Below are 14,932 nucleotides of genomic sequence, written 5' to 3' on the forward strand. Positions count from 1 at the left end.
TTCTGATTTCAATCCCTTGAGCCTTCAATCTCTGGCACGGATCCCAAGGTGGTTGCAAACCCTAATTTCTGCTGTAAATTAGGGTTTACTGCAGAAATTACAGATCAGCCCACCAAAAATGGCTGAAATCTCCTCCAAATGGCTAAGAATTACTGAGAATGGCTGAGCATAGGCTGAAGGAGATGAGAGAATGCTGTGGAGAGAGAAAATTCTGAGATTTGTCGCGAAGAACTGATCAAAATCAGTTGCTTCCCTGCTGTACCAGCCCCAAACATATGCACCAACAACAATAGGAGCATCAGAGACTGCGATCTTCAGGAGAAAGTGCATCAGTAGCAATTGTCAGCTTCCCAAGGTCAAGAATATGCAATCTCCATCACCAAAATGGTCTCCAATGGCTGGGAAATCGCCCCAGAAGCTGGCAGCAACAGTCCAACACCTCTTTCCAACAGTTTCAAAATGAAAAAACGAGATTTCCCTCTCCCTTCAGCCCTATTTAGCCTTTCCCCCACTTGCATGGGAAAGTTTTGCCAAGTGGCAGCTTTCTTAATCCATTTTCAGTAATTTCCAGCCATTTAATTAATTTTCAAAATTAATTAATTCTGAAAATTAATTCAGCCCTTAATCCATGCCCAGAAAATTAACCTTGCCCATCCAAAAATTAATTGGCTAGGCCATTTGCAACGCAAAGTGATCCCATGCATTAATTGACCCTTGGACAAGCATTAATCCATTAATTATTGCCTAGTCCCTAGTGCCACCACTGACACTTAATGGCCAATTAATGGTCCTAGGGGCAAATTGACACCAAAATTCACCTAGAATATATCAACTTTTGCCTTTGACACCCATCTTTTTCACAGGGTCCTTCGGCCTTCAACTGTGAAAAAGTAGCTTGCACCTCACATGTGTAACACATGTGCATCTTTTAATTGCACATTTGATTAATCCTTCAATCAAATGTCAATTAAACATAAGCAAAGCATCAAATTTTCACGTCCTCGTGACAATATGCCATGTATCTGCTAACCACTCTCACCACAAATGCAATGTCAGGACATGTAGCAACCATAGCATACATCAAGCTATCAACAGATGAAGCATAAGGCATCTTGGCCATTTCAACCTTACTATCTGATGTAGGGCTGTCATCTGCAGTAAGTTTCACATATGGAGGCAATGGTACACTAATAGCTTCCCCCCCCTCCATATGGAAGCATTGCAGAACTTTCGTAATATACTTTTGCTGTGACAAATAAAGAAGACCCTTTGATTTGTCTTTGAGTATACGCATGCCAAGAATGTGATTTGCCTCACCAAGATCTTTTATATCAAAGCTTGTGTAGACTTTGCTTCAAGGAGTCCAAGGTATGAATATCCTTGCCTACAATTAGCATGTCATCCACATACAATACCAAGAGAATAAGGCTGCTATTGGTTGCCTTCTTGGTATATAAGCAGTGATCAACTTGAGAACGATGAAATCCCCGAGATTGCATGAATGTATCAAATTTGTGACAGATGCAACCAAGCCCAAGATGGTTCGCAAAGTGGTCATTTTGACTACAGGAGAGAAGATTTCACCAACAATCAATTCCATGTTCTTGCTTGTATCCATTAGCAACCAAGCGTACCTTGTACTTGGGCAAAGAAGCAGAAGTGACTTTCATTTTGTAAACCCATTTGCAGGGTAGGACTCTTTTGTCCTTTTGGCAAAAGTACCAAATTCCAACTGCCATTCTTCATGAGAGATTCCATCTCTGGCAGCATTTGCTTTTTGCCATTTCTTACTATCCTGTCTGTCCATTGCTTCTTGGAGGCATGACGGTTCACCACAATTTGTTAACATGACATAAGTAGCCGTATAGTTTACTCCAGGAACAAATCTATTTGGCTGTTTTTGCACTCTGTTTGACCTACGGACCCAGTGGTCAATATTTGTTGGCTGTTCAACTTATAAATCTGCATTATCAGCTTGCTGTATAACTGGTTCAAGTTGTTCTAGGTGCACATGTTCTTGCTGAATTTATGGGACATCATGGGCAAGATCTTGCTGATCATTTACAGCATCATTCCTAGCAATTTCAGGGACATTTTTAGTAGGTATTCCTCATCCATATTTACATTAGCCATCTCTTTGGATAGATAATATATTTTTACGTGTTGCAAATATATGCTCTAGCACATCCCAAGTTGCTTTTGAGATCTTGCAAGACCGAATATGCGAAATAATAGCTCTTTTTACTGCCAAAGCAATCAAAGATAGTGCTTGTGCATCCTTGGAGTCCCACCTCTGCTAATCCTTTGTAGGAGGAGGAGGGGTTGCAGCAGTAGTTAGTATGTTCTCTAGCATCATGCTAAGGTGTTTGACATGCAAGACTCCTCCCGGTCTTGTAGTACATCACCAGTGACATAGTCCCACAAATCCTTTGCCACAAGAAGGTTTCACGCAATAACACTCCATAGAGGGTAGTTGGTTGCATCAAGCTTGTCCTCTTGAGTCAGGACAGGGTGTTGCTTTGATCATTATGCCCCTGACGTGCCATGTTGCCTTGGCAATGATACACAAAAATCTACAGCCAAATACTTCATGTTGAAGTATAGAATGTACTTTACTGAGTACCAAGAATCCCCACACGGGATTAGAATGCAAGTACCAAACCATCACAATTCTTGATAAATGTGCCCAAGTTGCACAAATCAGCACTCATTTACAGCGATACACTGCTGTACCACACTTGCGTCGAAATATGTGCCCAAAAAAAGACAATTTACAGCAATGTAATGTTGAGTCTCCCCAAAAGTCACTGCCAAATTTGACTAACGCAACAAGATAATGTTGTTGTAACACCTATTGTCTGCCTTGGAATGTGTGTCGGGAAAAAGCCCCAAATTTCTTCCCAAAATTTTAAAGAAATTGAAAAAATTTATACCTTACAGTCTGAAATTTTCAAAATGTTCCCTTGGGACATGTGTCAACAGGAACTAGTAGCTGTATTCCGGCTTGTGAAGCATGTTGGATCCTCTAGACCAAAAAGCCCCAAATTTGTTGCACAAATTTGGCAGAAATTGTGCAATGTCAGCTTTCTTGGTGTCAATTCGTGCGTAGGAGGCTGATTTAGTCAAAAGCCCCAAATGTTGGGTACCTCAGGATGTGCGCACAAAACTTGGTACGTTTGGGCAGTTGTGGTGGTGGCAGTGACAGCTGGAGATGGGCGTCAAAGGACAGCAGGTGGAGGCGTCAGCTAGAACAGGAGGCACTGTAGATTGCGGCAGATAGAGGAGCAGGGCAGCGTCACTGGCTGGGTGGATCAGGCACAGGAGGAGGTGGTGCGTTGTTAGGTGCCGCCTGGGCAGCAGGCGGGGGCAGTCTTGGACACGCAGCAGTGGCAAATGATAGGTGCATTGGAGGCACTGCAGGGCAGTGCCAGTTGTGGTGGTGGTGCTGCCAGGCAGCGGCAGGAGTCACAGGAGGTAGCACTGGTGGTCGGCGGGCTAAGCTGGCCAGCAGCTACAGACACTTAGTTGAGCTGAGCAGCTTATAACTCCTCTTCCTCGCACGAACGGAAGCTAGTGGCAGCAAGACCTTGGGCAGAGTGGCACTGACTGACATCGGCTGAGCAAAACCCGCATACAAAAGCTGCTCTGATACCAGATGTGAGAAATGGTACCGGCTATGGAGGAGAGAAAAATGAGAGACAATGACAGTGCGTGAGCTGAAGCAAGAAAGTAGAGTGTACTTGCTGAACTGTAAGATAGAGTGAAAGTACAACTTCAGTTTAGGTCATAGGTTGACCTAACCAGCCTTACACCAACTAACTAGAGTTACGTTTACTTACTCTAGATCCTAGTGTCACTACTTTAATGTTCCAAGACACTAGGTGTAGACACACTGCATTGAAACTTTAATAAGTGTCCACACCACATGCATTACATGGGTGCTGCCTGGAATTGGCAAATTCTAACATTATGCTGAGCTGTGGAGTTGACAAGAGTGAAAGAAACTATATCCTACATGCTTTGTCCGTATGAAAATGAAAAGCGCTTAAAAGAAAGAACTATTATACCAACAAGAAAGCGTTCATGAGCGCTTAAAAGGAAGAACTATTATACCAACAAGAAATCGTTCATGAGCTGTGATTTATACGGTTTAATCAAGCCTTCTTGGTCTTCTAGAAATTAATCTTCAGTGACCATATGCCATCAATAGAGCATTGATAAACAATCATTTTCAAGAATGCATGAGAACATCTTGCACTCCTATTAATTCTGTGAGTGCTCTACCATGTTGAAGTACCCCCTGACACCTTGATTATCAGCCTATGGAGAGGGTGTTCCTTAATAAGACACTTGGGGCACAATATTTGTGCAAAGTATGTGTATATCAATGATTTCATGGTACGTGCTCTTCTTTATGTTATTTGTAGCATTTACTGTAAGATGTGAGCTAAGTCCTTAGATTTGGATTGTTTCAGATTCTGAATGAATAGCATTGAAACATAAGTCTTAAGAAGTCTAAAATTGAGCCTCTTCTGTACATGTTGTCGTCAACCCTCAGTTGTTAGGATTTTGGTTATTTGTGCCTCTATGGCATAATTGATGGCCTACACTAAATGAACTTTTAAACTGAGGAATTTCTTGATGGTAATGCTTTACCTGCAAGTATGTACATGCTTGATTGAAGATATTATTTACCTACTAGAGCTATTCACCACTGCACATGCACCTTGCTGCATTTTAAAGGATTTACTAAATTAACACTTGTAGATTTTGGAGGGAATCGCACCGACATTAATGCTTGGTTTAGACTATCAAAAACTGAGAAGTGAAGGATTCTTGAGCCCTTTTCATCCTCGGTATCCAGACAAATTGACAAATTCCGCACATCCAGCGGTACACATTTTACGTGATATCATGCTCACTGTTCTCTTTTTTTTTTTTGGTTTGTGAAATATGCTCACTTCTCTCTCTCTCTCTCTCTCTGTGGTGTTCCTTTTATGAACAAAAAGCCAAATGTAAATATATTTTTTTAACAGAGAGCACAAGAGCTGGTGAATGTGAATTCCTACCGAGACTGGGTGCTCCTTGGTTATCTTGTCTGTCCAAATGAGCTATTGCGTGGAAACGCAATTGAAATTGCCATGGTTTGTGTTGATCACAAGTGTGGAGCTATATTGAATGTTCTTTCAATTATAGTGCATTATGAGTTGCTTTAGGAAATGCTCACAGGTCTGATTGCAAATTACTCTTTAAGATATTAATTTATTTGATTGCATTTTGATGCAGGCAGTTCTGAAGGAGACTCTTGTTTTGCCTTTATACAGAGATGAGGTTGAACTAGAAGTAGCATGGATATTTCTTTTTGAGCTTTTGGATTGGAGTCATGAATTAGAACCACTTTTCAGGAGAGGTCTAGAAAAAGTTAACCATTTGCTAAGATAGAATCTTGTGCATTGTAGTGCTTGCTGTTGCACGATGAGTACCAGCTGTATGTTCTTCCTAAAATGGACGAGTCAAAGAAAACTGCAAAATCTGGACGTTCAAAACAGAAAGATGCAGATCAAGATTACAATATTGCCAAACAGGTCAAAAAGATGGTCTGGTAAGGGTGGCCTCCAAAGGCAGTTTATGCTCTCTTTTCCCAATATGCAAGATGCCTATCAATGCAAAAACAAAAGGAGAAAGTAAAAAAGACAATATATGACAACTTGAAACATAGCATAACATATTTTGGTGTCCAAGTTTCTTTCTCTTGTGTGCGTGTTTGTGTTTGCATGCCAAGAAAAGACTTTGCCGTTAAGTCTTTTTTGATTGTACCTTTATCTGATGATAAGCAATGGTTTCACAAAAATAAAACATTCATGTATGTGTTCAACAAATTCTTTACGTTTGTGTGAGTACACAGGAAAAATGTATGTGTCCATAATCTCCTTTGGAAATTGGATAGTGTCTTATTGGGAGGTTGTTTTGGAACATTTTTAAGGGGAAGTTGATGGCTGTCCTCTTTCCACTGAATTGAGTATGAGTTGGAAAAATATTCTGGTAGCTCTAAAAGGGTATAGCAAGCAGACTCAGAAAGTTAATGCATCTTAATAGGATTTGGACTAGATTGTTTGACACTACTTTAGCTCTTCATGAGCTGCAAATAGCTTCCTTTATTGCAAAAAAGGGAATTGCCTGTATTCAAGATGTACTATATGATGATGAATATATGATTCCCTTGGTTGCTGCATTTATTCATTATTGCTTGTGCATGCATTATAAACCAGTTTGGAGGAAAATTCAAGACCATAGAAGACCATATGGACCAGTTCGTTCTCTTGATTTAGCTTTTAGGTTGGATGATTGGAGTTTATAGCAAACTTCACTGGTTAGTAGACCTTTACCATTGAGATTGTTGCCTGTTAATTCTGTCTATCAACATCTTATTCCTTCTTGTTGGATAGAGGATCATGCTAATACACTGTGGCATTTACATAAGGCATTGAAATGGTGAGGAAAATCTTTGAAGGGCATTTGGAAATACAAACTTGCTCTCTTAAATCTCGTCTTTTCTTATGGAGATGCTTGTTGGGGGTTTACAATTGGTGTTGTCCTTGCTCGAAGAAGAATTGCAGCTTCTGTTTGTGGACATTGTCTTGCTCATTAATCTAATAGATTGAATTTCTGGTTATTTAAGGGTGCATTTTCCTTCTCATCATTTTGGGAAACACTTTTGGCTGTTTCGTTTACTCCTGCTCCTTTGAGGCCAGACACTCAATTTTTTTACTCAAATGAGATTTTGGACACTTTGAACCATTGTGAAACCTTGTTATCATAGCCTGTAGCATCTTTGGTGACATTAGCCTTCTTTCTTTAGGAGATATTTTACATCATTGATTATTTAGACCTCAGGATATTGACAAGAATGGATATTCTCTCTTTTCTTAACGTTTCTGACTCTTGCTATGTTCACATTGAATGTATCTTTGTAATATACTCGAACACTATAGTTTCACCCAAAAGAAAGAGAATTTGTGTATATCTATGGTGGGTTTGGTTGGAGATGAGTTTGAGAGAGTTGTTGAGCTGATTGGGGCCTTGCTTGCTGATTCCTGGCTGCACTAGCCTGATTTCCTGTGTCCTGATTTAAGCATGCCTTTGCTGCTCCTGTCTTTTTGGGGGTTCTCTTTCCCATCATCTTCCTTTTCCCTTCCTTACTGCCATTGTGTACATTGTGTATGTCTGCTCAGATTTGGATCAGCTCTGAGTCTGTGTGTGTGTGTACTATGTGGGCCTTGGGGGCCCCGGGGGGGGGGAAGGGGGGGAGGGAGGGAAATTTAGGTGAAAATTTTAAACATTCGTCCCCTTTATTGTGATACTCTACCCTTGAGAAAGATGTTAAACAAAAGTTGCAGAGAAATGGATGTTATATCTTACTTTATGTAACAAGAGAACTAAGGAAATCACTAAATAAGCCACCCCATCTTAGCTATTATCTGACTAAGAGTTTTGCTATCCTTAATTAACCCACAAGCAACCCTTGGTTTATGAGATTTTACTCTGAATGTAGCAGTTGATGCTGGAAAATTGTTCAGAATCTGCTATAAGATATTTTGGGTTTTGTCCTTTCTGTAGAAGAGATTGGTGGCTGTGGTAGTGGTTCCCTTTCAAAATATTATTTGTCCTTATTTGGTTTTCATATTGCTCATGAGTGCAGCGAGGCTCAGGATTTAGCAATCAGCAAATCTGAAAGTGTTCATCGGGAACGAAGGACATTTTTAAGGCAAGAGCTCAATCGAATGATTTTGTTTTTCTCGGACCAGCCCAGCCTGATAGCACCGAACATCCAGGTCAGGATATTGGGCAAACATATAAATATATGCTATGCACATTTCATATCTGACAAATTTTAAGAAATGCAGGAGTTCAGTGAGTAGGGACACAGGAGTCTGGGTGTTTTCATAGGCTCGCTAAGAAAAATTGGTGTTGTATGTCTCAGAAGTCTGCATAGATAGTGGGCAGATTATGTATCTTTGAAAATAGCATGCATATGAGTGTGTTTTTGGGCGCTGATGATTTTCTACATCTTGTATAGTATTTTATATTTGTCCCTGGCATATCAAGGGGAAAATTCATTGCTTGTCTATAATCTCTTTTCAGATGGTATTTTCTGCCTTATCAATGGCGTGTGGTGAGGTTGTCTGGTATTTTACACATGTAGGAGTTTTTGCTGGGAAGCCTAAAGGTGGACGCATGGTTCCCGTAGAAATGGTCAGATTCTCATGCCTTCCTTGAAAAGCAAGCCACTTAATTTTGCCTCTAGATTTTTCAACTGACAATATGTTAATGTTTATTCTCAATTAGCTTTCTGCAGGAGGCTACTGATCCTACCATTGGGTTCCTATTGAATGGCTTGGACAAACTTCGTGGACTTATTCAAAAATATACCTCAGGTTGGTAAACGTGCTTTTGCTTTACATGATCAAATGAGGAAGGTAGGTGATGTTCATTGTGCTTGAATTTTTTCCTTGTGCTATCTACAGAAATCTAAGCTTGACATAAAATGGTTGTATACTGTATCTGTCCTTCTGATGGGTTTTTGTGCAGCCATTAGGGGTTATGCAGTGGGTTTCCTAGCTGGAGTGGCTGAAAGGATGAAAGCTCTGTTGACTACATCTGGGATGCTTGCCCTAAATCTTGAATCGCCACTTCAAGAACTGTTTGTGTCTGTGTCAGACTGTTTGGATAACCTCCCAAAGGTCCATAATGAAAACGGATTAAGTGAGGAAATCGATTTATCTGTAAGTGCTACCATCATATGCACATTCATATCAAGGCACTTTCAATTTTATATTATGCTTTCAAGGCTGTGACTTCCTTGTTGGCAGAAATTACGAAAAGATTGGATCTCACTGATGATGCTTGTGTCATCATCAAGGTCAACAGTCAATCTTAGACATCTTGAGAGGGTGGCTTTGTCTAGTGGCAAAGAAAGCATCATATTGGAAGGAAACACAGCGCATCTATGGTCCAGGTATGCCATCTTGAACAAAAGGATTGAATTTTCAGAAGCCCATGAACTAAACAGATGCTAATGTGAAAATTTAATGTGTGCTGAACAATCCCTTTATCAGAGGTTGTCCAACCTGGTACTTGCACCTGGACAGATGGCTTATATAGCCTGCATCAAATTTGTTTGTTTGCATACATAATGATTAACCCACAAGTAAATATGTTAGGATGTAGCAATGACATGAGTGCCCAGTGTTTCACATGGTAGGATTCCGATCAATCTGCTCTTAACAGCCAAGTGCCAGGTATATCAATTACTTGAAACGTCTCCACCACACTTCCAGCAAAGTTTGGACACTTTTCTCAAATTGAGAAGCACCATAGGCAATGCTTTCAAAACTTGAAGTGCTCTTGCCAACTTTTGCAATGTGTACATTTTATCTACACCAATAAGACTAGAAACAAGTTTGACATGCTTGCTGCAACATATGTATGTTGACGATATGTTCCAGTATATGCTGGCATTCAGTTAAAGCATAAACAAGAAATTAACACTTACCCTAATGTATGCACATAACAAGAGACATTCAAGTATATTCTGGCGTTCATGTAAACATTATCTCTGAGGCACATGTTTTGCAAAGGTTGTGTCAGTGTTGTGGCAGGCCACATTGCAGAAGTCTAGTATGCTTATCATTTTGGTCATTCAAGTCTGACCTATTTCTTTACAAACTAATAGTATTTATAAACAGGCAATTTTAATTTCTAGCATCAATTTGCAAGTGCTAGTTTGAAAGATAAGAATATCAATTTATCATATGCTAGTCCAGATGGACGTATATCTAAAGAAGGCTTAATCTTAAATTTATGGAAATCCAAGGGTGTAGCCTAATCTGTCTTTTACAGAAAAGCACTACCTAAGTTTTTAGCAGTTTCATTGCATTTCCTGTTCTGCAGGTGTGTTGATGATATTGAAGGGCAGCTTACAGAACATGCATCACTGAAAATGCTTTGTTTTTACCGTCAACAACTCACAACAGTAAGGGTTTTCCCCTATTTACTTGTCATCAAATAAGAATGCGATTCTTATATTTTCTACTTCCCTTTGCAAGACATCTTTGTAACAACCTCCTTTGTATACTCCAGGTTTTCAGGCACACAATGTTTGGTCCTGAAGGGCGGCCCCAACATTGCTGTGCATGGCTTGGAGTCGCCACATTTTTTGCAGAGAATGCTCGTGCAGATACAGTGGAAGAGGTGTTAGTGTTGTGCAGCTGGGTTAAGACTTCACTACTACGTTTTTCCTTTGAACCAGCATGCTTAATTCTCCTTTATTATTCTTTTCTTCAATTGCAGCAATCAAGGCTAGCTCAAGATGCAATTTCTTACGTAGAGTCAGTGCTTGAATCTATCATGAGTGGATTTGAAGGTCTTATAAACATCTTGGACTCAGAAGGAGGATTTGGATCACTGGAGTACAAGGTATATTGGATTCTACAGCTTTGACTATTTAAAGATATGTCCTTGAAGTAAAAGAAAGGGTTTCACAATTTTAGGTTGTACTCCAAGCATATATGTACACAGAACATGTTTCTCAATCAGCTGGACCCTTCATTAGTTCTTCAATTCTTCCAGTCAATATAGTTTTGTTCCATGTGAGGATCAAATAGAGTAGGTCCAAACTTAAAGAGATGGCTTGTTACATTTGTGAGACTTTGTTTGACTGACTGGGTTCATGAAAAACTGAATAAACAACTATTACAATAAGTAGAGCTAGCATGAAAAGGACTCTGGAGAAAACTATTTTAGCAGATCCACTCCTAATGTTTCACTTGAAGGATGGAGATTGAGTGACATGCAACTGTCTACAAAGTGACTGCAAGATCACAACTGCTGCTTGGTCTTAGAGTCTGAATACTTTCAAAACATAAATCTCGTTGTTCTGCTATACCTAGTGGGTCTGATATTCAGTGACACACAGTTTGTGTAACAGGAGAGATCTGCTTAAGGATGCGTGGTTCACATTGATTGCTAGTTGTAATCCTGTACCAGACATCACATCTGGCCTGTAGGAGATATAGTAGCTTGTCTGGTAGGAGAGCAAAACTATTAAGGACAGGGTTTACAGTCTTTAATTGTCACATATACAAAAGTGTGAATGAGCTTGCAAGGTCACAGCTCAAGAGCTCAGCTTGTATGACTTCATTTCTCTCCTTTTAATAATAAATTTGTCCTGTAATAGAAAAATGATTGGGATTATGCAGCTGTCACCAGACCAGGCTGCTATTCGTGTGAATCAAGCAGTACGAAGTGGAAATCCTTCAAGCAAGTCACTCAAGAGCAGTCTTGATCTTCCTCTGCCAGGAAGTGAGAGTGAACCTGCAAACAGAGATTCAGTGAAGATGTGAGTCCTTACAGTATTAGCATTGAAGTGAGTTTTTGACTAGTCTAAAAGATTAATAATAACTCTGAGGTTTCTCTATGACAAGGTTGGAAGCAGCTGTCCAAAGGCTTACTAGCCTTTGCACCGCTCTCAATGATATGGAGCCAGTTTGTATTGCGGGCCACATCTTTGTTCCTCAAGAGGTACAGTCTTTTTTCATGCTGCTCATTCTTATTTTACACATGGGAGTATTTTAAGGAATCTCTTAACTTTCTTGCAGTACTTGAGGGACCATATTGTGAACAACTTCAGAAGGCGTCTTCTAAGCATTGTGAATCCTGAAGGAGAATTACAGCGTGCCTCAGTAGTTGAAGCATTGGTACTACGGCACATGAACATTATTCATTTGATTGATAAGCATGTTAGCATAGATTTGAAACAGGGATTAAGAGAGGTTCTTTTGAAGGAAGCCATCTCATGCCCCATGAGGGATCTACAAGATTTTGAATTAAGTGAAAACTCTGGTGGGACAGCTGCCTCTATCATTTGTAACTGGTACATGGATAACATCGTCAAGGATGTCAATAATACTGGCATCCTTTTCAATCCTTTAGATAAGACATTCAGAAGTGTGAGGCCTTTAGGAGGGACAGTCACAGAGGTGCTTGCAGATATGTCTGAGCTCAAATCATTTGTAAGGGTGTTTGGACCTTACGGAGTTGACAAGCTAGATAGTCTTCTGCATGACTATCTTGGTGTTCTGGTTGGTTGTATTGATATTGCACTGCGATCAAATAGGGAGGCATTGGAGATACTGGCATTAAACATGCATAACAGGCATGAACGAGATTTAGCTCTGAAGCGAGTTCAGGATATTGAGTCACTAATGGCATTTTCAATCCAGATTGGTCATGCATTAAGCTTTAGGCTGCTACTAACAGAAGCTGCGGGAGATGTCCTTACGTCAAATATTCCACTCCTATTTGAGCTTCTTTCAGATTATGCAAAATATGCACCATCATCTATTCCAGAAAGTCAGGAAATATTGCACTTGAAGACACTGGGAGGTCGCCTAGGTGCTTTTCCCCAGCAGGATGCACTTTGTTTGCAGACAGTCCTGGCAAAAGTTGGAGGAGCAGGCGAATCCATGTGGATTTTACTGCCTTATATCTATGTATGCTGCATGATTTCTCAAGTATGGACCACAAGTGCATACAGCATTCAAACAGGAGGCTTTAGCAACAATGTACATTGTCTGGCTAGGTATGTCCACTTGTGATGTTTTCTGGTTCTTGGAAGTAAGTAGACATTTTGATGTATGCTATCTAGTTGGGCATGGAAAATTGCATAGCTATAACGTTTTTGAAACAAGCTGCACAGTTAGATTCCTAATACCATGCGCCCTTTCTAATCGTTTGATTGCTTATTGTTTCATGTTCTGCCTGGAAGGTGCATAAATGCCGTTATAATTGCAAGTGAGTTTCTAAGATCAGAACGCAAAGAAATACAACGGCAATTCTCTCAGCAGCAGTTGGGACGGGAGGCCTCTGAGATTGAAAAGTTAGAAGCAGAAGCTCTTACTCTAGAAGGGCTTGCAGCTGTTGAAGAAAGCATTAAATCTATGATCAAAACTTTTGTACAGTGTTCTGCATCCATCATACTTGATTCGTGGAATGAAAATAATAGGTGTGCTTCTTGATTCTTTTGCTCAAATATATAATGTTTTGAATTGTTTCAGGAGTAGAACTGTTATGTCATTATTTCTGTGTTTTCTGTTGAGGTACAGATCACCAATGGTTGCCAAACTTATTTTCTTGGATCATTTCTGCGAGATATGTACATTTCTCCCACGAAGTACACTTGAAACTCATCTTCCTTACACCATCTTGAGGTCAATATATCAACTATATTATGAGAATGCAGTACCAACTTTGATGCTGGTCAGCCCATCCAGACGGCACATATCAGCCAGCAGCACAATCCCCTTGAGAAGTGGCAGCTTTGTAATAGATGGAGGTGCTGAAACAAATGGAGCGTTTTCGAGCTTTCGCGGAGCAGGCTTAACAAAGCATACTGCACACAGAAGGGGCGAGAAAGACATATCAAGTGACAAAGCTACTCGAGGTGTCAGGCTATCAGGTCCCCTTGATTATAGTGGTTTAAAAAAGGTTTCATTTGCAGAAGGTTATGTTTCAGGTATTAACACCTCTGTGGGTCCTCTTGAGAGGCATATGAGCTCACGGTCAGGTCCAGTGACTTATAAAGCTGTCAGCTGATCACTGAACATTAATCAGTCCATAATTTTGCAAAGTAGCATCAACGTTGTTCTGTTGGTAGTCATTTTTTCTGTTCTTCCTGCCCTTATTGCAGAGGTACTTTGAAAGATGTGATCATGTTAAATTTTCATCCCGATGAATTTAATGTGATCATGTCAAATTTTTGTCCCTACTAACCTGTCCTGTAATGGAGAGTGATATTTTGTTACATGCAACTTATGGTTGATGCTTGATACTGACAGTCCATGTCATAACTTCAACAGCTTAAAGTGGACATGGTTGAAACAGATATTGTTTTCAATTGACAAGCTTTTGAAAGCAGATCTGTCACTTGCTTAAGCAGGGTCTTCACACTAGGCCAATTCAGCAAAGATGCAGAACTTGTCAAGAATGAGAACTCTGTTTTGTATAGTGAGCAGCTTGAAATGGGTAGATATGTTTCAGGTCAGTGCCTTTTCTGTCGGGTATCTTTCAATCATGCCATGCCACTTTTTCTGTTTTATGTGCTCATTGATGGATCTGGACTGCCCACTTACTTTGACAAAGACGAGCATGCCAGTGGGAGTTCCCTGCTAGATATCATGCATCCATATTTTCCATCATTAGCCAGTAATTGCAAGATGGGTACGTATGTGAAGGCTGAATTTTCGAGCCATGCACTGTCAGTGCATCAGATGGATTTTACAATCATGAAGACAGAAGATTCAGCTGTAATCTGTGAGTAGAAGCTTGGGGAAATGTTTAAGCACCTCTTCATTCCCCAAATCCATTCAAGTCAATCACCGTGGAGCAATCCCAAGATGCCTTAGATGAGCCAAACATGCTCGATTGCCGGGGGGTTGTTTCTACCTTCAAGTCCAATCAACTACTCAACACTGTTGTTCATTATACTGTCATTGACTTGATAAAAGGAACACATTCTTGAATCTGCCATTGCTTCATTATGGTGTATAGTATATATGGCTCATGGCAGAATGCTTATATGCCATGCATGTTCAACATTAATAAACAATATGAATCGTGAATTTTTCACCACTAATGTGAGTAGTGACTGCTTTGTTTGATGAGCAATACTGGAGACTATTTTTTCTGGCACCAGGCGACTCCCAAAAGTCAGTTCTCCTTTTGAGGATTTACATTCTATTGGTATAGAAGAATGAATACCAACAGCAAACACTGCTTTTCCCCAAATACTGTACAATGCAGCAAAGCTTTGATTGTTCTAGTTGCATGTTCGAGGCATACATGCCTTAGAAGTACTCTAGTTTTGGGAAAATGT

At 40.1% G+C, this 14,932-nt stretch overlaps 1 protein-coding gene across 9 annotated transcripts in view; it reads left to right on the top strand.

The window, feature by feature from the left end:
- Positions 1-14,700, top strand: part of GRL (transcription activator) — a 71,582-nt gene extending 56,882 nt beyond the window's left edge. For 3 of the 9 annotated variants that reach the window (XM_087672562.1, XM_087672560.1, XM_087672561.1), the window contains 17 exons: positions 4,768-4,893; positions 5,037-5,144; positions 5,287-5,331; positions 5,460-5,602; positions 7,700-7,832; positions 8,143-8,253; positions 8,357-8,435; positions 8,590-8,783; positions 8,871-9,016; positions 9,952-10,033; positions 10,141-10,251; positions 10,351-10,476; positions 11,259-11,398; positions 11,484-11,580; positions 11,658-12,640; positions 12,827-13,063; positions 13,164-14,700. In XM_087672562.1, the coding sequence (XP_087528688.1) occupies positions 4,768-4,893; positions 5,037-5,144; positions 5,287-5,331; positions 5,460-5,602; positions 7,700-7,832; positions 8,143-8,253; positions 8,357-8,435; positions 8,590-8,783; positions 8,871-9,016; positions 9,952-10,033; positions 10,141-10,251; positions 10,351-10,476; positions 11,259-11,398; positions 11,484-11,580; positions 11,658-12,640; positions 12,827-13,063; positions 13,164-13,653 (3,351 nt within the window). In that variant the 3' untranslated portion in view covers positions 13,654-14,700. The remainder of the gene's footprint in view (positions 1-4,767; positions 4,894-5,036; positions 5,145-5,286; positions 5,332-5,459; positions 5,603-7,699; positions 7,833-8,142; positions 8,254-8,356; positions 8,436-8,589; positions 8,784-8,870; positions 9,017-9,951; positions 10,034-10,140; positions 10,252-10,350; positions 10,477-11,258; positions 11,399-11,483; positions 11,581-11,657; positions 12,641-12,826; positions 13,064-13,163) is intronic. The other 6 variants (XR_015689667.1, XR_015689668.1, XR_015689666.1 and 3 more) reach the window with 6 other exon arrangements.
- Positions 14,701-14,932: the final 232 nt, after the last annotated feature.

This window comes from Lygodium microphyllum, chromosome 30 (assembly GCF_053477565.2).
Source record: "Lygodium microphyllum isolate KBCC chromosome 30, Lygodium_microphyllum_v1.1.10, whole genome shotgun sequence".
Taxonomy (NCBI): domain Eukaryota; kingdom Viridiplantae; phylum Streptophyta; class Polypodiopsida; order Schizaeales; family Lygodiaceae; genus Lygodium; species Lygodium microphyllum.